Source organism: Mustela nivalis (assembly GCF_964662115.1).
Source record: "Mustela nivalis genome assembly, chromosome: X".
NCBI classification, from domain to species: domain Eukaryota; kingdom Metazoa; phylum Chordata; class Mammalia; order Carnivora; family Mustelidae; genus Mustela; species Mustela nivalis.
Genome location: NC_139040.1, coordinates 121,985,532 through 122,006,348, shown reverse-complemented (window position 1 = coordinate 122,006,348; position 20,817 = coordinate 121,985,532). Strand labels below are relative to the sequence as shown.

At 44.7% G+C, this 20,817-nt stretch overlaps 1 protein-coding gene across 2 annotated transcripts in view; it reads left to right on the top strand.

Annotated features, from left to right (window-relative positions):
* The first annotated feature begins 6,497 nt into the window (after positions 1–6,497).
* The window catches only part of BMX (BMX non-receptor tyrosine kinase), a 49,438-nt gene continuing 35,118 nt past the window's right edge, over positions 6,498–20,817 (top strand). The window contains exons 1-5 of one of the 2 annotated variants that reach the window (XM_082717017.1): positions 6,498–6,678; positions 12,294–12,440; positions 13,003–13,107; positions 14,661–14,742; positions 19,672–19,791. In XM_082717017.1, coding sequence (XP_082573143.1) covers positions 6,676–6,678; positions 12,294–12,440; positions 13,003–13,107; positions 14,661–14,742; positions 19,672–19,791 — 457 coding nt within the window. In that variant the 5' untranslated portion in view covers positions 6,498–6,675. Of the gene's footprint in view, positions 6,679–11,267; positions 11,341–12,293; positions 12,441–13,002; positions 13,108–14,660; positions 14,743–19,671; positions 19,792–20,817 lie in introns of those variants that run through there. The other variant, XM_082717018.1, reaches the window with a different exon arrangement.

Here is a 20,817-nt window from a genome sequence, read left to right as displayed (position 1 = left end):
ACAATAGGTAACACCCACGGAGTGACCAGGTGGGTCACTGCGATCTTTTTCCAAGACCACCGACTCCAGACACCTTGACACCAAGACCTCTGGTCCCCGGGCACAAGCGACTTCTGGAGGACACCAGAGCCTTAGTCCTTATTCTGACCACTTCCCGGATGCCTGAGAGGACAGGGACATCAGACTATCACCTTCATTAAAAACCCCAGACCCCGAGCAAAGACGAGACTCACTCTCCCTCCTTTCCGAGTCTCCTAGCCGCTCGGTCTTGATGTGCTCTCCCGCTCCGTCTTCGGTAAACTCTGCTCTCCCTTCCTCTTGGCTCGCGAATGATTTCCATCCTGCATACAGCCAGAGGCCCCCTTGGCTGGTCCTGCGGGACGCCCTCTGGGTCCTCGGACCCAGGCCAGCCTGCATCAATCACAAGCACCTACTGTTGATCAGACTCATTGTTTATCATCTTGTGGAAGATCCTCTCTTCCTATGACAGCTGTAACCGGATGTCCCATTCGACGTGTCTTCTGCACTGTGACTTTGATACTCCCTCCATCGCAGGTGGCCTCTACTTATCTTCCTCCGGAGTCTAGGCGGGACTTGCGGTGGCTTGGACCGCAAGTTCCAGGTGTGGCTCTGAGACCGCCTGGTGGCTCCTGCTTCCTGCCCCTGGGAGCAGTTGCCCGGTGAGAAGAGCCGAGGATCAGAGGCCAACTTTTGGGGGAAAAGCCAGTGCCACGTCGATAAAACAGGAGCGCCCCAATGGTGTCCTTCCACACTTCCAGACCCCCAGAACCATGAGCAAAGAAAAATGGTTGTTTTAAGCCACTTAGCTTCTAGATCATTTGTTTTGTGATAATAGGCAACTGGAAAAGAAATGAATGCCAGAGGAGATAAGGTGGTTTTTCAAAGCTCTCTGGGCTAAAGGAGTGCTCTTATAAATAATAACCCTTTACGAAAGCATTTAAATGTTATTACCAAGGTGACTAGCCAACCGCCAAGATAACTTATTGAACTTGACTTGAGAGATGAAGTATTGCATGCCACAGGCCACAGCAGTGACCTCTGGAGTTCAGGTGTTCTGAAGAGTTCCTCTGTTACAAACAGCATTTACAAGGAGAGCTTTGCATTAAAAGGAAGCAGAAGAGAATGGCTTCCCTGTACATCATTACCCACTCCTCTAGTAGATTTGCAATGCTCTTGGGGATGCTTTTGCTTTATCACCTTTTCAAAGGTTCCTCTGGGCCTCAGAACACCCTCCACCTCCACTGTACCAGGAGCGAGAGCTTCTCTTTTGTCTTGACTCTGAGAGGCCAGGCATGGGTGTCGGCTAAGTCCAAGGGCCTGCCTGTTTGGGGCAAGGCAAGGAACTCTCTTTGCAGACCTGTGTAGGAAAAGAACAGGGCTGGAAAAGCTAGAAGACCTAAATCGAGGACAAAGCAAGGTCAGAGAGGGGCCAGTGTTTATAGATGGAATACGGGGCATGGAACGTTTCTCCAGTGGGGCCCACCTTGGAGAGGAGCAGCGTGACCCTGTCGTGGAGTTTGGCGCACTTTTTACACTGTCATCCGTCATCCAGATGGAGATGTCCAATATGTGTGTGTGCGAATGAGTGTGTAGGTAGATATGTGGGTGTGTGGCTACATCATCCACTGCCCTCGGGGTCCTAGGAAGCATAAAGAAAACTCTGTGATGAAATGACAATGATGAAAAACCTTTCCTAAATGATTCTAAATGATACCCTTATGATCTTTAATGACACCCACATTGTTGACGCATTTTATTTGACTTTTTATCTCAAAATTGCATTTTCCTCTTTTGTCTGACTTACCAATTTTCTTCCCCAAGATATATTTTGTAGGAATACACAGATGTCTTCTTTATTTCCTCATGTCCAATTGTTTTTTCTTCTTCTACCGCTCAGCTCAAAAATGCTTTCTTGCAGTTTGGTCAGGTTTTGGCAATTTGCTTCCCGGAGCACTATCGTGGCTATTTATGAAATGACCAGTATCTTTGGAATATTCCCAATTAGGCATTCAGACCCATCGAACCCAGGGAAATAGACTGGCTCAAATCAGACACTGATTTGTAAACATTCGTTTATGAAGGTCATTAATGGGCTGTTGGTTGAGGACATCCAAAGACATCCACCAGAGACAAACAGCTGTTACTCCCACTTCTACCCTCAGGAGAGCAATCCGCACAGCCCTGGGTCTCTTCTATCATGCAGCCTTCTGACCCCGAAGTTACGTGTGATCCACCATTGTGTGAAACACACAACTGTGTTCCTGTCTTTCCCATGGGTTTTTGGCAGCATTCCAGAAAAGAACAGCTTATGACCCCTCTTCTGAGCCACAGAAATTTTCTAGAATGCCCCACAAGCAAAATGTTCTTGGCCCTGAAAGGCTGATTCATCTCTGCACCAAGGAAGGGGAGAAACGTAATTTGAATTAACCTCTATCTAGTTAATGTTATGGATGCTGGTGTTCATGGATGAGGTGGACCGCTGTCTGCAACTTACCGTGAATGCACCAGAAAATAACAATGGTAAGAACTGCGGTAGCAGTGGAGGTAGTAAGACCGATCCGGTGGACTGATGGACGGATAGACAGATGGATACACAGATACGTGACAAAGCCAATATAGCAAAATCCAATTGCAGAGTCTAGAGAGTGATATGGGGGTGCTCGAGGTACAATTCTTTTAACTTTTCTGTATTTTGAAACTGCTCGTGATAAGCCTTTGGGAAAGATCGTTTGACTCAAAGTGGGACTCGTGGCTGGGAGGGTCCCATAAAGATGCCTCCTTGGCCTGCTTTCCTCGTTTCCAACTCTGGCAACCTGGCCCGCAGTCCAGCTCAGTGAATGTCTGTTGAATTCCAAGCTACATGTCACTTGTAGAGCTGGCAAGACTCTTCTAGAGTATGAGTTGGCAAATTTTCTTCTGCGAAGGCCAGATAGTAAATATTTGAGACTTTGTAGGCACATGGTGGTGGCTGTGTTCCCATAAATTTGATTTACAAGAACAGGTGGTGGTCATGGTTCGCTGAGCCCCTCTTAGCCCCCACATCCTTATCTTCCACTAAAAATGAGAATAAGGGACGCCTGGGTGGCTCAGCAGGTTAAAGCCTCTGCCTTCAGCTCAGGTCATGATCCCAGAGTCCTGGGATGGAGTCCTGCGTTGGGCTCTCTGCTCAGCAGGGAGCCTGCTTCCCAACCCGACACACCCCCCACCGCCTGCCTCTCTGCCTACTTGTGATCTGTCAAGTAAACAAATAAAAAATCTTTTTAAAAAATGAGAGTAAAATCGACAGCATGCCAACAGGCTCTGTAAAGATTTCACACATATCGGGAAAGGTACTAACAAAAAGAAACAACAAAACTTTGCATGTCCTCCTCCATCTCCTACCCACCCATCTCCTTTCATAAGGATCAAGCGTGACTATTCCGCCACTGAGTCCAAGGCTTAATAGGCAAGCGTTTCTAGGAGAGGCAACACATTAACGTCCCATCCCAATAAGCATAAACTATTTACATTCGATCCCAACCTCCAAGTAGATCATTTCAGCACTGGGGGAGCAAAGGCAGGAGGTGGTTGAGAAACACCCCCAGGGAAGAGATGCCCGTGGAAGAGGCTCAGGCGGTAGAGAGAGATGCTACTGGAGCCCTTGGGGCTCACTCTTTAGAAAGTGGAGGCAGACATTAAAGGTAATAAATAAATGAATCGTCCAGCAGGTTTTAAGGTGTTGAGCGCCGTGTAGAGCAGAGTAAGGGACACTGGCAGTGCTGGGTGGAGTGAGGCTGTGGTCCAGGGAGGGCTCATTAGGAAGATGCCATCTGAAGCCGAGACCAGAGATGAGCCAACGAACCAGGCAGATGTCTGTGACAGTTTGCCAAGCCAAGGAAACCACCAAAGCAAAGGTCCTGGGGCAGACAGTGCTAAGAATTTTGTAGGAGAAGCGAGGAGGCCAGCATTCAGAGTGGCAATGTGACCAGAGGAATCACGAGATGATGTTAGAGACAGTACTGGTGGACCAGAATGGGGGGGTGGGGCGAAGGAGAGTTCACACTGGAGGAGTGACAGGATCTGAGTTACATCGAAAAGAATTGCTCTGGCTAGCCAGTGGAGAACAGATCTCCAGGAGCAAAAGTAGAAGCAGGGAGGGCACTCGGGGGTAGGGGCAACATTGCAGGTGAGAGATGATGGCGACTGCCCAGGAAGTAGCCAAGAGGTGGTGAAAAGTGGCCACGTTCGGCATATATTCTGAAGAGAGAACTCACCAAATTGTGTGAAGAACTGGATGCTGGGTGTAAAGGAAGAGGAGAAGTTAACGATGATTCCATACTCTTTGGCCTGAAGCAGCTCGAAAAATCCTGTTGCTGTTGTCTGAGAGGGGACGACGACAGGAGAAGGTAGTGTGTGTGTGGGGCGGGGGGGTTAGTCAGGAGGTCGGCATTGCGAGGGTAATGTAGACACATTGATTAGACTTTCCAAGTAGAGATGGACAAGGTGACAGTCTGAATTCCAAGTCTGGAATTCAGGAGAGAGGAGCTGGCTGAAATTTGGAATCATGAGCATATGCATGATGTTTTAAAGCCACGAGTCAAATGCATTTTTTAAAGTGAGAAAAAATAAAGGTCAGCCAGAAGCCAGAAGAAGCTCTCTCTCTCGCTCTTGCTCTCTCTCTCTCTCACACATACACACACACACAAAATGGATGCTATCAGATTTCTTTCTTATGCTAAAGACAAGCACTAGAACTCCCAAGTGAACAAGCTTGCTCTCGTCATGAAGTCAAATTATTATTAGAGCACGTTCCTAAGGGGCTCACCAGGCACAGGTGACAATGCAGACCATAATTTGAACAAATTAACTCATGTAATCGACATAGCACGTTGCCACAAGTTAGAATGAAACTTGAAGACCTGGAAAATACAGAGCTGAAGAAAGGTCCAGGAGAAGTGGCAGAGGAAGCGAATGAATAGAATAAGTCAATAAATCTGTGACATTTGACTCAGAGGAAACCACTCCTCCCAGCTGCCCTTGAGTGTTTCAAGGCCCAAGAAGGGATGTGAATCCTAAGATTGTGCCCAGGTGTTTCCAGGCTTCTACTGCTTCCTGTCCCCCCTCCTCGAAATTTACTAGTCATTCTAGAGTTGATCTTCTGCCATGCTACCACGTTTAAACAGCAGAGTAAATCCAAATCGCCATGTGGGAAAGGAAGTTCATTAACAGGATGTTAATAATAATATTATGTTGTTGTTGTTATTATTATTATTATTATTATTATATTATGTTAATAATAATAAATCCATTTATTCGGCCAAGAGGCTGGGCCACTGGTACTCTGTTTCACCCCGGGTTTCTTGAATGGCTGCCTCCCTTATTCCCAGAGACCGAAGAGCTATTTGGGAACCATCAGGGGCTCATTTACTATCAGGGTGTAAGCTCCCCTCTTCGGAATTCTTCTGAGGGACTCTTTGCCCCTTCCCAAATTCCAGTTTCAAACAGAAACACTGACAATACCTCTGTAAGCTATTTTCCCCCACACTCCACTGTAATTAAGCCTTTCCTTGGAGTCCTACCTCCACTGGACATTAGGCCCCTGAAGATGTGGGCTGCCCTCATTCTGTTGACCACTGTCTCCGGTCCCTAACAGAATGCTTAGCACATGGTAGGTTCTCGAGAAAACTTGACTGAATGCCAAGAAAATAGAAGTGATGCTAATCCCACGTTCACTCAAGTGAAGACCTCTTGGAAAGTCAGCAGCATCTCTCTCCTCTGCCAACCCAAGGTTTCCTCACACCGTAGATGTTCCCAAATAAGCTGAAGTAGCCAACCACGGGTGACTTAATTCAGTGTGTCACGGCATACCAAAAAGATGATTGAGGTTTTCAGCTGTGGATAGCAGAGCCTCAAAGAGTTCATTAGTTTCACCACATATGACCAGTCCGTGTGCACCAGAGACGAGAGGGTGGCACGAGGAAAGACAAAAGTTGCGATACTGTCACAGTGATGTCGAGTGACAATCACACTTTTTCATTGCAAACCTGGGGACTGCTACACGAGCCAAACAGATCTCTTTCCCACTTCTGGGCTTCTTAACAATTTCAGGTGTGGAAATGGGCTCCTTTTCGGTCATATTAACTGTCCTTGTCTGTCACATTTCCTGCAGCGTCCCCTCGTCCAATGTTGAGTTGAAGTTTTCGTTGCTCATTCTCTGCGTTCTTTGGCGTTACCTCATGGTTTCCTGATTCGTGAGAGAAGTCAGCGTCAGAAGTGGGGTTTTGCCGAGCTAGTTTCTTGTCCTTTCCAGCCCAGAGCTCTAAAAACAAAGGCAGGGTTATCACATGTTCCTGAGGGCTGCCTGGGAAAAGCAGGGGCTGTGGTTATCAAAATTGGAACCTTTATGAAATAGGCTTTTGTCTCCGTTTGTGTTGCATTCAATCAGATCAACAAGTGTTGGCTAAGTGTTGAGCGTGGTTTCCTGTGGGATTGTGTAAGCCCTTGCAGGACAATAAACGTTTTGGGGGCACTGAGTAATGTAGCCATTTCTGATCCGGCAGCCGGGAAAATGTGAGACAATTTGCTGCTGCTGGAAGGAGGGCAGCTGGGGTTTGTGTTCGTGTGAGAGTGGATTAACCGCGCTGCGGTGGACCCCCGGCGGCGGAACGAGCCAAAATGGTGCGTTGCGGCTGTAGTGGGCCCCATTATGTCATATCCTCCAGGCAAATAGGTTCAGAATGATGAATATGAGATTGCTGGGGCTTCTCTGGGGACTTTGGGTGAGACCATCTAATTTGGGGGCCTGTTGCGGTTTTACTGTCCATTCCTCCCCCGGCTCAAAAACGTCGTTCAGGGAAGCTGTCAGGCTGTGTGGCCCTCGGTGTCAGCTCCAGCGAGCTCTGTGCGTTTCCCCTGCTGCTTTTCTCCGTCCTCCTCTGCAGGCATGGCCTTTTGTGACTTTGCATATTGGCTTCCTAACTGTTTCCCAAAAGACGGAGAAATGTTAGTCCTACCCTCTTTTATGTACTTGTGTTTTTATGGTGTTACTTTAACTGCAAATATTTGTTCTCAGGTTCCCGAAGGCTTCCAACGTCTGGGGTTTGGGGGGAGGATTTTAGACGGAGGTGGAAAGCTGGGGGAGGTGAAGCTTTTAGTTACAGCCGCAGCCAGAAAATGTTGAAAGTTCCTGTGCACCAGGATAATTTCACTGGATTTAAGAAGTAGCGCAAGTGGGGGCACCTGGGTGGCTCAGTGGGTTAAAGGCTCTGCCTTTGGCTCAGGTCATGATCTCAGGGTCCTGGGATCGAGCCCCGCCTCGGGCTCTCTGCTCAGCAGGGAGCCTGCTTCCTCCTCCTTCTCTCTCTGCCTGCCTCTCTGCCTACTTGTGATCTCTGTCTGTCAAATAAATAAATAAAATCTAAAAAAAAAAAAAAAGAAGAAGTAGTGCAAGTGGATTGGGGTCTAGATCAGGACTTTCCAAACTCACGGCACACGAGGCTCCTGGGGATCTCGCTAAAATGCAGGTTCTGGTGCACCGGGCCCGGGGCAGGAACTGGGCAGCTGCATTTCTCCCAAGCTCCCAGGCCCGGCTGATAGGGCCGGTCCGTGGACCACCCCTGCAGTCACATCCACGTATTGATTTGTAAGAAACCCAGGGGCCCAAAAACCCAGTCTGTAAGGGGCTGGTTCACCTTGAACCTAAGGTAAGTTGTCCCAGGATTGAAAGCTTGTAACAGACAGATACTTCTATCTTGAACAGTGCAGATACGTGCGGAGGAGAGAGCACACGGGCAGCGTTCCTGCCTCTGATGCTCTCCCGTCCCTAGGGCCTGGGGAACAGGGATGAGGACAGAGATTTTATCATCAAAGATCATTTCATTCTTTTCCGTTTTTAACCTTTCCTATGATCTTTTTTTTTTACACTTTGCTTAGGAGTGATGGGGAAAGGAATACCGAATTTGGGAGTAGGAGCGAGCGTGCTAGGCGGCGTACTGCTGTTTCCTCTTGACTCCTCCTAACTCTTCCACATGGTTACTGTTTTACTCCCTTTATGGATGGGGAAGTAACATGCCAGGTTGCACAGAGACGGAGCAGGGATTTGAACTCACGGGCCGGTTGCTTCTGCCCACACCAGCAGGTATACCCTAAGCAGGGCTGCGTGTTACTAATTCAGCATAAGGGATCAGGACATGGCTTTATCACCTTTTGCCTTTTTCCTAACCACCCCATAAGGTGACTGAATTAGGACATACCCCATAGGATGGGGGGGAGAGGGGGCCTACCCCACAGAGTAAACGAATACATATTTTCCAGGTGCTTTTTAAAGTGCCGGGCATAATGCAAGCCCTCCTTAAATGTTAGCTAGGATGATTATTGCTATAATCACTTATATTCTGCAACATCCAGTGTTAATGTCCTCCCTTCCATAATGTCTTTCTTGATTATCTTTTTTTTTTTTTTTCTCGATTATCTTAAGAAGAAACAACTTTCCTTCCTTGGGTCTTTCAGGGCAATGAGAACATGGGCTCCGCTCTAGCATTCTAGTTGTTTCTTCCCCCCTTTTCTTTTTTGATCGTGGTTCAGTGCCCATGGTGTGCCCAGAACTTTGACAAAAGTTTTCTCAATCAAGCCCCTTGAGAGAGCTGTGACTCATCTTCTCTTCCGGGTCAGAAAACTGAGGCTTAGCGCAGGGAAGGGGCTCGGTCAGGGTGACATTGTCCACGAATATAATGTGGGTTCAAAATTCTGAACTCCTTACTCTCCTGACAACATTTCCTTGTAAATGCTAAATAACTACAGGAATTCTAGGTCATGTTAACTTAGTGTTCAACTCTTACTTACGTTATGGGTTGCGGGATGGTTGCAGGCTTCCTTGGAGAAAATACTATATTGGTTTCTGCCAGTTTTTTTGGTTATACTTTTTTGTTTTTATGTCACCTGCACTTTAATCTCTTTCTAGTTTCACGTACTTATGGAAATAGGCAGCCCGGGCTATTTGGTAAGCAAATTGATGTGTCTATTCCGTGTAGTTGGTAATATGAGAGCCCAGCCATATTCTGCTGGCTCTTCTATGGAAATACATTTCAGGCTAATACTAACTAGCTTCAGGATCTCATTTCATTTTGAAACTGTTTTTTAACCTTCCCGACTGAACATATATTATTAATATGGGCAGACAGAGTCAAATTTGTTAGCCATGATGCAGGCATTTGAGTCAACAGGGGTAGCTGAGCCGGTCGACTTATTGTCCTAATACAGGGAGGAAATATTGCATTTCTAAAAATTAGTCATCACCGATAATCTCGTTCTATACCGAGAGAGACCACAGAGATGCCTCCATTTTCAAATCTAGGCTAATGTAGGAGAAGAGAACAATACAAGGAAGGGATAGAAGCAAATAGAAGTAGAAAGGCAGATCGCAACTAGAACAGGAGCCAGGCACTGTCCTAGAAGAAACTGATCTGGATGAGACCAAAGCGTAAGTCATCAAAACAGGATTCTTCAAGTTCATTAGGAAGCTCCGGGGGCCAACTGAGGGAGTAGAACTTTGAAGGTCTCCAAAGACACGTGGCCCCATGTGTGTATTACATAAGAACAACAGATTACAGACCTATCTTCACAGAGCATGAGCTCATGTTTGTGAAAATAGATACCTATATATTTGGAAAAATGTAGAGGTATGGTCACCAAAATGTTAACAGTTTTTTTTTCTTTTGCTTGCTGGTAGTTCTTAATTTTGTAGAATAAACCCACATCATATCTGATTTTAGAAAGGAAAGCCAAAAAATTCACAAAAGGCAGAGCTTTGGAGTTAACAATTTTGTCGAAATTTTTCTAGCCATTGTTTTTTCCTCCAATATACAGAAGCAACCTTGTGAATTTCATTTGTCAATTGCTTCTGCGATTCACCATATTAATCTTTTAGATAAAATTCCCTCCCCAAAATCTTTAATGTAATGAATGTAAAAGTTCTATAAATAGTAAAGTGTGCGTAAGGTCATGCAGTCTTGGGAAAGGCTGCTTAATACCTGAGACTTTGGGATTTGCTTTTTTAAAACAGTACTTTTAATGTTACAAATTCATTCAGTATCTGAAGAAGTTTTGAAAAGTAAATGCTCTTTTTTTATTATTTTTTAATTTTTTTTTTCAAAGATTTTTTTTTATTTATTTAACAGACAGAGATCACAAGTAGGCAGAGAAGCAGGCAGAGAGAGAGGAGGAAGCAGGCTCCCAGAAGAGCAGAGAGCCCGATGCGGGGCTCGATCCCAGGACCCTGGGATCGTGACCTGAGCCGAAGGCAGAGGCTTTAACCCACTGAGCCACCCAGGTGCCCTCTTTTTTTTTTTTTAAAGTAAAAATTTTGTGTTGAGCTAACCAGATCTATTTAACTAGCACTCTGCTTTAAGGAGTCATGTTTTAGCTGTGGCTCTAAAAGACATTTGACAAAAGTTTTCACAGTTTTCTTTGTATGCTTTGTTAGTAAAATTGTAGAACACAGGAATGTAAAAGCCAAAATGTCTTAAAACTATGCCCAGTGTGGTATGGCTCCCCAAAAGGGGCATGTACCCCCCCCCCAAAAAAAAACTAGACCTTCCACAGTTTCACTAAGTCTTCAAGGAAATTCTCTTCCAGACATAGACTTTGGGTATAGAAAATCATCTTATCTTAATAGAGTTAACAGATCCCCATCTTTGAGTTCGGGGGCCAAGAAACCAGCGACCATGGCATAGAACACCCACTGTGCTCAAAAGAAACTCATTCTATTTTCCCAAAGGAATTAGACTCCCCTTCCCTGATAAAACACTATTCAAAATAAAAAGTAACCAATGGATAAGATTTGTAACAGAGAAGATTTCCATTACTTCTGCCTCTAAATCAAAAGATGCCCTTGGAGAACATTTGAGGGATTCATAGATAACCACTTCATCTGTATAAATAATGAACATAAGCTGATTTTCTTGATTCCCGTTTCTAGAGAGGTGTGATCTATGTCAGGAGAGCAGCTGGCTGGACCTGGCCATGGTTTATTAGCGGTGTCTCCTTTTCCTCCCACTTCCCTGTCATAGTGGGCCCATTATGCTCAGGGCCATGGAGAAGTGGCCTTTACTGATTGGACAGGTTCATTTGGCAAACCCTCCCTCCATCAAACAGAGCAATGCTTGTGTGGGTGCTTCCTGATGGAGAGTGATAAGTAGGATGCAAATATTTTCTCTGTAATGCATGATCCTGGCATAGCCAGAGGGAATATGAGTGCCTCAGAGCAGCAAGGTTTTACTTAGAGCTCGGGAGTTGGAAATTAAGGACCCACAAGTGCACCCCAGCTGACTAATCAAATGCAAGGTGAGTAAAGTTAGTGACATTCAGATTATCAGTAAACAAAGAAAGATAGAAATTATTGAACATCTCACTGTTGGTACACATGTGATTCCACAAAGCAAAGAACATAAGAAAGTTTATCTCTTGTGGCCTACTACTTAACATTACTTTTTTTTTAAATGTTACTTTTCATTAGCAGACCTGATTTTGGATGGAGGGTTGAAGGAACAGTCTTAGTAGAACCAGAAAACTAATGGATTTTTTTCTAGAAATACCTTAAGCTTTAATGCTTTCCACGGCTTTGGAAGAAAAAGCAAGAATGTTTTTAGTTTGTAAGGTACCAATTTTGTTTAGTTCTTTGAGATCGATTTTGATGGCATTTTAAAATGTTTTGTTCTCAGAAATATTGAAAAGTAGACCCATCTCCTTTATGTTAAAGATCTGATCGTGATGGGGAACTGTGGGTATTACTTACAATGATATTAGAGTCTCCCAGGGGGCTGGACGATTTTTTCAAACAGCCAGCCACAGTAATAGACAGAAATTTGTTGATCAGTTACTTCGGATAATGGCGAGCTGCCTGGAGTTCAAATATTTTAAAGTTTGATCATATTCAGTTTGATTCAACAAATCCCTACAGAATCCTTAAGGAATAAGCAGAATTTTGATAAGGTGTCTGGAAAGGAGCTCAAAGATGGTGAATTTATGATCCAGAGTGGGAGGTGACTAAAACAGATAAAACGTTGTAAATAAATGAACATATTTATAAAAGCCAGGACCAAGGCAGTAGGAATGAAGTTATGTGTTTTTAAGAGTCTGCTGAGTTAAAATTTCTTCTCTAATCCTAAACCTAATTTGTAAAAATTATATTATTTATATTATTCCTGAATGAGAAGCAGTTGACTAAACATTCTGAAGGCTAAAAAGAGAATGTAGCGAGGTGAAAACACTCATTCTCATTATTTTATTTTACTTAGGACGACAATATGGATACAAAATCCATTCTAGAAGAACTTCTTCTCAAAAGGTCACAGCAAAAAAAGAAAATGTCGCCAAGTAATTACAAAGAGAGGCTTTTTGTTCTAACCAAAACAAATCTCAGCTACTATGAATATGACAAAATGGTGAGACCCTGCTTATTCCATTGTTTTTCTACTATTTATTTTTCTTACGTGTCCACAAAGGGCTTAATTTTAATGAAACAATGTCAGGTTTCTTAGCTCAGGCAGTAAAGATCAACTTGCCTTCACTTATCACATTATCTTTTCTTAACCAAGACCTGATTAGTTCAAGATAAAGGGTTTTAAAATATTGGCTAACTTTGCTAAGGCAAATTGTAACTTTAGAACACTGGTCCTCAACTTGAAATTTTTAAAGATGCCTTCTGGAGTTAAATGTTGATTTTCCATAGATTAAACACACCACAGGTGGTGGAAATATGTTTCAAGGTTATTGAACAAAATTAAGTGCTGCTTCTAGCCTTGCTTTGGGGGGAGTATATGGGTAAACATATCGGAAACATATCCTGCTGCCATTGAATTTTGACTCTGATGGAATAATTGGAAGAATTCTCAGTTACCCATCCTATCTCTCAATCTCCCTCCCAGGATAATCTTCACTTTATGCTTTTCTTTGTGTCCCGCTGTGTATCACATGAGGCATCTTATATTTTGGTTTTTAATTCAGAAAAGAGGCAGCAGAAAAGGATCAATTGAGATTAAGAAAATCAGGTGTGTGGAGAAAGTCAATCTTGAGGAGCAGACCCCCGCGGAGAGACAATACCCCTTTCAGGTAAGGGGAGGAACAGCGTTCTATTGCAAATTCCACATATTGGCAATAACGAAAGATGTTGCAAAATGACAAGGACGATGACCAGATTTGGAACATCCCCAGATGGTAGTCGGGTACTTTGCTGAAATTTGATCTACCGATCTGCTTTCTCTAGAGGGCGAGAAAGAAAGGGGAGCAAGTAAGCCACAGTGGCATAACTTGCGGTGGGGTCCCACGGTCTTTCATATGAAAGGTTGCTGAGCATTTCCAAGGGGCTCCAAGGTACCAGACACACCAGAAGGAATCAAACGCCATCCTCATCCCCAAGGCATTTGCAGATCGTTATAATGCGGGGGTGTGAAGGTGAGTTGAGATGAAGGGATGCCGAGGAGCCTGGGTTCCTCAGGGAAAGGAAAGCTTCACACCTCACTTTCCTATTGGAAGAAAGCAGGGGGGTTTCTGGGAAGATGCTTCAAATTCATATCACAGAAGCATGGGAGGCTCAAAAGACCACAGGCTTCGGAGGCACCCAGAGCTCCTAACCTCACAGCTTGTACTGCTGGTACCATAGGCAACACACTCAACTCTCTATCCAAGTCTGTTTCATCATTCGCCAAGTGGGCATAGTCATCCATATTTCACAGAGCCGAGACAGGGTTAGATCTGAAATGGTCTAGGAAAGAGCCCAGAAATTAGCAGATATTTCATAAAGGGTCTGTACCATCTACCCACAAAAACTGAATGAATGAACTAGATAGAGAAGGATGTGGGGAAGACATTAAAATGTTTTGACTTTTTTTTAAAGATTTTATTTATTTATTTGACAGAGAGAGATCACAAGCAGGCAGAGAGAGGAGGAAGCAGGCTCCCTGCTGAGCAGAGAGCCCAATGCGGGGGGGGGGGGGGGGGGGGGGGGGCTCGATCCCAAGACTCCGGGATCATGACCTGAGCCAAAAGCAGAGGCTTTAACCCACTGAGGCACCCAGGTGCCCCCAAATGTTCTGATGTTTAAATAAGCATATTTAAAGAATAGGCGATGATCTCTGCTGGCAATTCCTGGCAATTCATTCCAAGAGAATGAAGTAACAGGGAAACCTCTTTTAACTCAATAAAAGCATGAACTATATAATGCTCAGAATATATGCAAATTGCCAACGATGGCTTGGCAGAAGTAAAAGACATTTCATCCCTGAAGATATTTTTAAGGATAGAGCAAGTAAATATTTTCCAATGGGCTGTGAAGAGAGTCAGGCACGGAGTCGGTAGACCATTCCTCAGAACCCTATGATATCTAACATTTTAGACTTCTGTAATTCTCCATGGTCCTCAACGTTCCCTGATGTCAGACACATCATTGCCGTGATTTTCCCAAGTGTAGAAGTGTCTGGGATAAAACAAATTGAGGGATGGAGGAAAAAAAATAACTAGATTTTTTTTTTCATCTAATTCCAGAGTGAATGCGTATTTTATAAGCAAACTCAACTTTTCTTTGGGATACCAGAAAATTTGCAGTTGCCCGGGAATGAACTATGGAGGCAATTGTATCTAAATGCCCCTAATCTTTCCCTTTCCAGATTGTCTATAAAGATGGGCTTCTCTATGTCTATGCATCAAACGAAGAGAGCAGAAGTCAGTGGCTGAAAGCGTTACAAAAAGGTAATTTTAAAAAGTCATAAAAGGGAGTTCTCCGTGGAGTTCTGGTGAGGCTTGGTGGAGGAGAGATACGGCAGTGAAAGGACCCGCAGCCAGAAGAGAATCTGCTGATTTTCCCACGAACCTCGAACCTCGAGAAACTGCCAGGCTCATTTTGCATTCTCATTGTTATGCGGCCTGAGCCTGTGGCTCGGGTTCCCTTTCCTGCCCTTCCCCGGGGCGGGCTGTTGGGCCCTCCCCGAAGGCAGCTGGGCAGGCAGCTCAGAGGAACCAGACCTCCCGCTCCCTACCCACGGGGCTGCCCTTTCCCGGGGCAAAGTCTGCCTTCTCTGAGGCTGTGTGGCTACGGTACTTTGGCTGTTTACAGAAAGTTCTATAGAAGTACTACGGTCGTAGCGTCTGCCAACTGCTATGCCAAGTACTTCGTAAAGCATTCCCTCAAGTAATCTTCTTGATGACTCCATGGAACGTTATCGTGCTCTCCCTTTTCCAGACAAGTGAACTTAAAGAGACATGGCCAGGGTCACATGCGTAATAATGGAGAACCCCCAATTCGACTACCCCAACCCGGCTTTTTAACCGGTACGGTGTCAATGCTAGGCAAAACTGGGGGATTCATTTTTTTTATTTACTTATTTGACAGAGAGGAAGAGAGACAGCGAGAGAGCAAACACAAACAGAGGAGTGCGAGAGGGAGAAGCAGGCTTCCTGCTGAGCAAGGAGCCCACATGGGGCTCCATCCCAGGACCCTGGGTTCATGACCTGAGCCGAAGGCAGATGCTTAATGGCTGAGCCACCAGGTGCCCCAGAACTAGGGGATTTGATGGAGCTTTTGCTCAGGGATTCTCAGGCTGCTTTGGTGACAGGCTGTGGTAGAAGAGAGAACGTTGTTGGCTATTTGGCGCTATGATGTTTCTCCCAGTGATATTCTTTAAAAAAAAAAAAAGATTTTATTTATTTATTTGACAGACAGAGATTACAAGTAGGCAGAGAGGCAGGCAGAGAGAGAGAGAAGGAAGCAGGCTCCCTGCTGAGCACAAAGCCTGATGTGGGGCTCCATCACAGGACCCTGGAATCAGGACCTGAGCTGAAGGCAGAGGCTTAGCCCACTGAGCCACCCAGGCACCGCTCCCAGTGATATTCTTGTTTGGCAGGCAGGTGATAGTGTGAGGACAGCATAGAACCCGAATGCGTGACTCTACTGGTGGAATTTCAGATATCGAGCCCCGAGACCAGGTGAGGTTTTGTTTTCTTTGAGTCTCAGGTTAGGGTTTTTTCTCAGTTTTTCTTCACACATAGGGCTTCGTTTTCCCTCTGCTTGAAAGGGTTTAGCAACCTCTCCTGGAGGATAGTCCAGTGGTCCAGGGAGGTCCAGAAGCCTCCCTCTCCCTGCTCCCAGCTTGCTGAACTGAGAAGGGCATCCGTCTTAGCGACAGACACATCCTCCACACCCTGCTTTGCTGTGTCCGCTAAAGAAACCATCTCGAGTCTCTGGATCTCAGGTTCCCAACCCTATGAAATGGGAGGTCATGTTGCTTTTTTCCTCGAGGGATCATGAGCCACAAATGAATAAAACTCACATATATACTGAAGGGTCCAACACACAAACGTGAGTCCCGGTGGCTCCTAGACGAGCCCTAAGATGCTGCTCTGGGGGGACTTCCCGGGAAGGGTTGCAGCGTCCACCCGCCCAGTGTGCAGCTGTGAGGCAGACCTCAGGGTCCTTCTGCAACCATGTGTGGCAAGCTGGTTTGGGCGGCCCTGGAGAGCTCAGGTAAAGGCCAATGGAGCATAAGGGAGAACGGAGAGAGAGAAGCCAAAGGGAATCTCTTAGCTCCTGGTAAGACTTCAGAAAGACCTTATCACGAGGGCTGCTGCATGCAGGGGAAGCCGTGTGTATCCATTAACAATGCTTGGGGACGCAGGTAAAAAGACACCAAGCAGCTGTTGGAACAAAGGCACGTCCGTTCCTCTCACACCGTTCACAAGTCCGGAGGTACATGGTCCTGGGCTGGGGCAGCAGCTCAGGCAAGTCAGTAGGGACCCAGGCTCCCGCTAGCTTTCTGCTCTGCTACCCTCAGAGGCTCTTGGGAAGGCTCTGAGCTTTTCCAGAAGTGTCCCCTGCAAATTTCTGCAGGTGTTTACTGGCCAGATCTGTGTCTCGTGGCCATCTCCATATGTAAGGGGGCTTGGAAGACAGTATCTGGTTTTCCAGCCTTTCTGCGGGCCCAGAGTCGGAGAGGAGGTGGGTGAGGCAGGCTTGAAGGAAACAAGAGAAGAAGATGGCAGCGGCCGTGCGTCCGGCCAACCAACCCGCCTCCCCAGGAAAACAAAGAAGTTTCGTTACAGAAATCCTCTCCCCTGGGTAGTCTTTTTGTCTGCTAGTTAGCTTGGGCATTATGAACTCAGGTGGCATCGGAGACACGGCATTTTGCAGAAGGTGACCTAGACCCAGGAGGTTTGGGCTGACTGAGTGGGGACTGGGGCATGTCAGCCACCGCGGTTCTGAATTCAGCTGAGCAGATGCGGAAAAAGCGTGTCCTTCTTTCCAAAGATGAAAACCGAAGGGGATGCTACAGCAAAGCTGGCATCGGGTCATTGGATTATAATAGAAGAATCTTGGGGCTGAGTCTCAGATATGCTGCTTACTAGAGGTTTATGAACTTGAGCAAGTTAGACCACCTCTCCACACCTCAGGTCCTCTTATTATCATGATTAAATGGCTGCAGTGTCGCCATGTGGACTTCTGGACTTGATTGGAAAAGAAATAGTTATCCAGGAAACAAAATTGATGTAGTAGGAAATAACAGGAATCCTGGCACGTGGGAAGCAGGAGCTTGGAGAGCTGGAAGGCAAGTCTCGCGCCCAAGCAATCGCAATGACCATTTGGTCAATGGTCAGTGGTGGTCAATGACCACCAGTTTCGAGTCAGAAACTAGCATTTTATAATTTTAACTCCTTTGGCTTTTGGGGACTTCTGCAATAATTTCCCTTTAGTTCCCATTAATATTTAGTCAAGTTTTTTTTTAATACCAGTGCTTTTGGGGGGCCTGGGTGGGTTAGTGGGTTAAGCCTCTGCCTTCGGCTCAGGTCATGATCCCGGGGTCCTGGAATTGAGCTCCACATCGGGCTCTCTGTTCAGCAGGGAGCCTGCTTCCTCCTCTCTCTCTGCCTGCCTCTCTGCTTACTTGTGATCTCTCTGTCAAATAAATAAAATAAAAATCTTAAAAAAAAAATACCAGTGCTTTCAGCTAGGCTGAGCTGAGCTAACCTAAGGGAACGATAACACTGAAAGCCCACTGTTCATTGAACATGTGCTCTGAGCCAAACACAGAGCTGGCTGCTTTACATACATTATGGTTTGGAAATGATCCGATGACCCAGTAAAGCACTTAGTATCTCCAAACACTTCCTTGAATCGGGGTTGAAAAGGAGGAACAGAACTCTCCTGGGATTAAAATAAAGAAGGCTTAAAATGAATATAAAATTAAGAGTTAAAGAATTGAAGTCACACATAGAATCAGCCCTCCCCACCTAGAGACTCTCCTTGAACTGTTCTCTACTAAGATCTTGTAGGTTTCTCCGCTATGTTTTGAGAGACGCTCATTTGGTGTAGAAACAGTATTCTACTCCAGTATTAGAACTTCATTTCTTTGGGGACACCTGGGTAAGACAGTTGGTTGAGTGTCTGACTCTTGGTTTTGGCTCAGGTCGTGGTCTCAGAGTCATGGGATCGAGCTCTATATCAGGCTTCGTACTTGGCAGAGTCTGCTTGTGATTCTCTCTCCCTCTCCCTCTGCCCCACCCATGCCCTGCCTCTCTATAGTGCCTGAATAAATCTTTAAAAAATAACAGCATATTTGAAAAAAAAAGAATTTCATTTCTTTAGATTAAACTTGCCCTGTTCTCATTATTTTTTAAAATATGCACCTATTCCTAGAAAAGTAGCCACACAAACAATCCATTCCTTAGTGTAAACAAGTCAAAGTCATAAGAGACAAAGCAGAGATGAGGGACAGTTCCAGATCAAGGGAAACTATTGTTTCCAGACAGTTCCAGATCAAGAGAAACCACTGTGATTCTGGATTGGATCCCCAATCAGAAACAGTGAATGCTTATCAAGGGTATATTACTGGCACAGTTGGGAAAATTTTGACTATAAAATACTCAACAGTAGTGTTGTATCAGTGTCAAAGTTCCTGAATTTGATAACTGTATCATGGTTATGTAACAGACTGTCCCTACCAACAAAAGTTAAATGCTGATATATTTATCGGTGATGTTATTTAGGTCATGATATCTGCAACTTACTTTCAAATAGTTAACAAAATGTAGTAATAATTTCAAAAATTTTAATAGTAATAGTATGTATGAACAGAGAGAAAGAAAAGCAAATATGGTAAATAGTTAAAAATTGGTGAGTCTGGGTGAAGGGTAACAGACATCCATTGTACTATCCTTGAAACTCATCTGTGCCTTTAAAATATTTCAAAATGAGGAGCTGAGGAAAGCACGTGTTCATTAGAACCTTCTCTTCTTGCTGAGATCTAGGCCTATCCTTCAGCCCCTTGAACCCCATGTGCCCTAACCCACTTGTTTCCTTTACAGATGTATTTCTAAAACCCTAGACCACCAAGTTAATCTGCATATACACTTTCTAGTGTTGTCGTTGGTTTTTGGTTTTTTTTTGTAAGACTGATAGAAATTCTCATGTGTTGTTCTCACTCTATACCTGGGTAGATTTTTAAGCAAATTTTTGGCTTATGAACTTCGGAGTGAAAGACTTATATCCTTGGGGAGCCGTTTGCTCTTACCCTGGTTGCTGGCAAAATAAGGTTTTCATTGTTCTGTGATAACAGCCCTTACTGAATGTGTTTCTTCTCTTGGGCCAACATTTGCTCATGCTGTATTTTCTTCCTGCCTGTTCCCCAGAGATAAGGGGCAACCCTCACTTGCTGATCAAGTACCATAGTGGGTTCTTCGTGGACGGAAAGTTCCTGTGCTGCCAACAGAGTTGCAAAGCAGCCCCAGGATGTACCCTCTGGGAAGCATGTAAGGTGACACCCCCCCCCCCCCGCAATGGGTGGGACCCTGGGAGGATGGGGCCCCGTGAGGCAAACCTGCCAAATTCCAGAATAGCTCACCAGCTTGGGAAAACAAGATGTGCCACATTGGTTGACATCATGTAAACCCAGCCTCAAAAAATGCTATTGGGCAGATGAAGTCTATTCTAGGGTCAACTGAGTCATGTTCATTGAAATGATAACAATATTAACATTTGCTGTTCTTTCATTTCATGAGAAATTTTTTTTTTAATTGGAATCATGAACCGAGCAAGGAGCTATTTATTTCCTCCCATAATTCTTTCTGGTTTAAGATAAACTCCCAGTGGGTAGAATATGGTGAACATATCACCATGGTTCATAGCCTAAAATAATAAACTAAAAAAAAAAAAAAACAAAACAATGTTCTTTTTAATAATACATCAAGGGATAAAACTTTAAGTGACACTTTGAATCACTATAAATACCAAACTGATGGACGATCAAGTTTTAAAAGACATATTTAAAGGACTTACCATTCTGGGCATGTTTACTGATTTCATAGTAACACCACAGAAGGTAGTGAAGGATCTGCTTTAAGGGCAATCAGATTCTACCCAGAGTTATATTCCTAAGAAAATCTGCCTGAGATTTTATCTGGGGACAGAAAAGAAGGCCCACCAAGTGGCTTTGAAGGGCTAAGGGAGGGAAGAAATTAGGTTGTTTTCTGCTTATGCACTATAGGGTCCCATCTCATCTCTAGGATATTTACATGAGATGGTCTTTTTTTCTTTTTTAAGATTTTAAAAAAGATTTTATTTATTTTATTATTTAAATATTATTTATTATTATATAAGCTTTATATAGTTCATGCTTTTATTGAGTAAAAAGAGGGCTCCCTATTACTTCATTCTCTTGGGTCATGTCCCTCCCCAAGGAATTCGCAGCAGAAATCATCTTCTGTTCTTTAAGATGCTTATTTAAACGTCAGGAGAGGGAAAAGGACAAGCAGACTCCACACTGAACGTGGAACCCA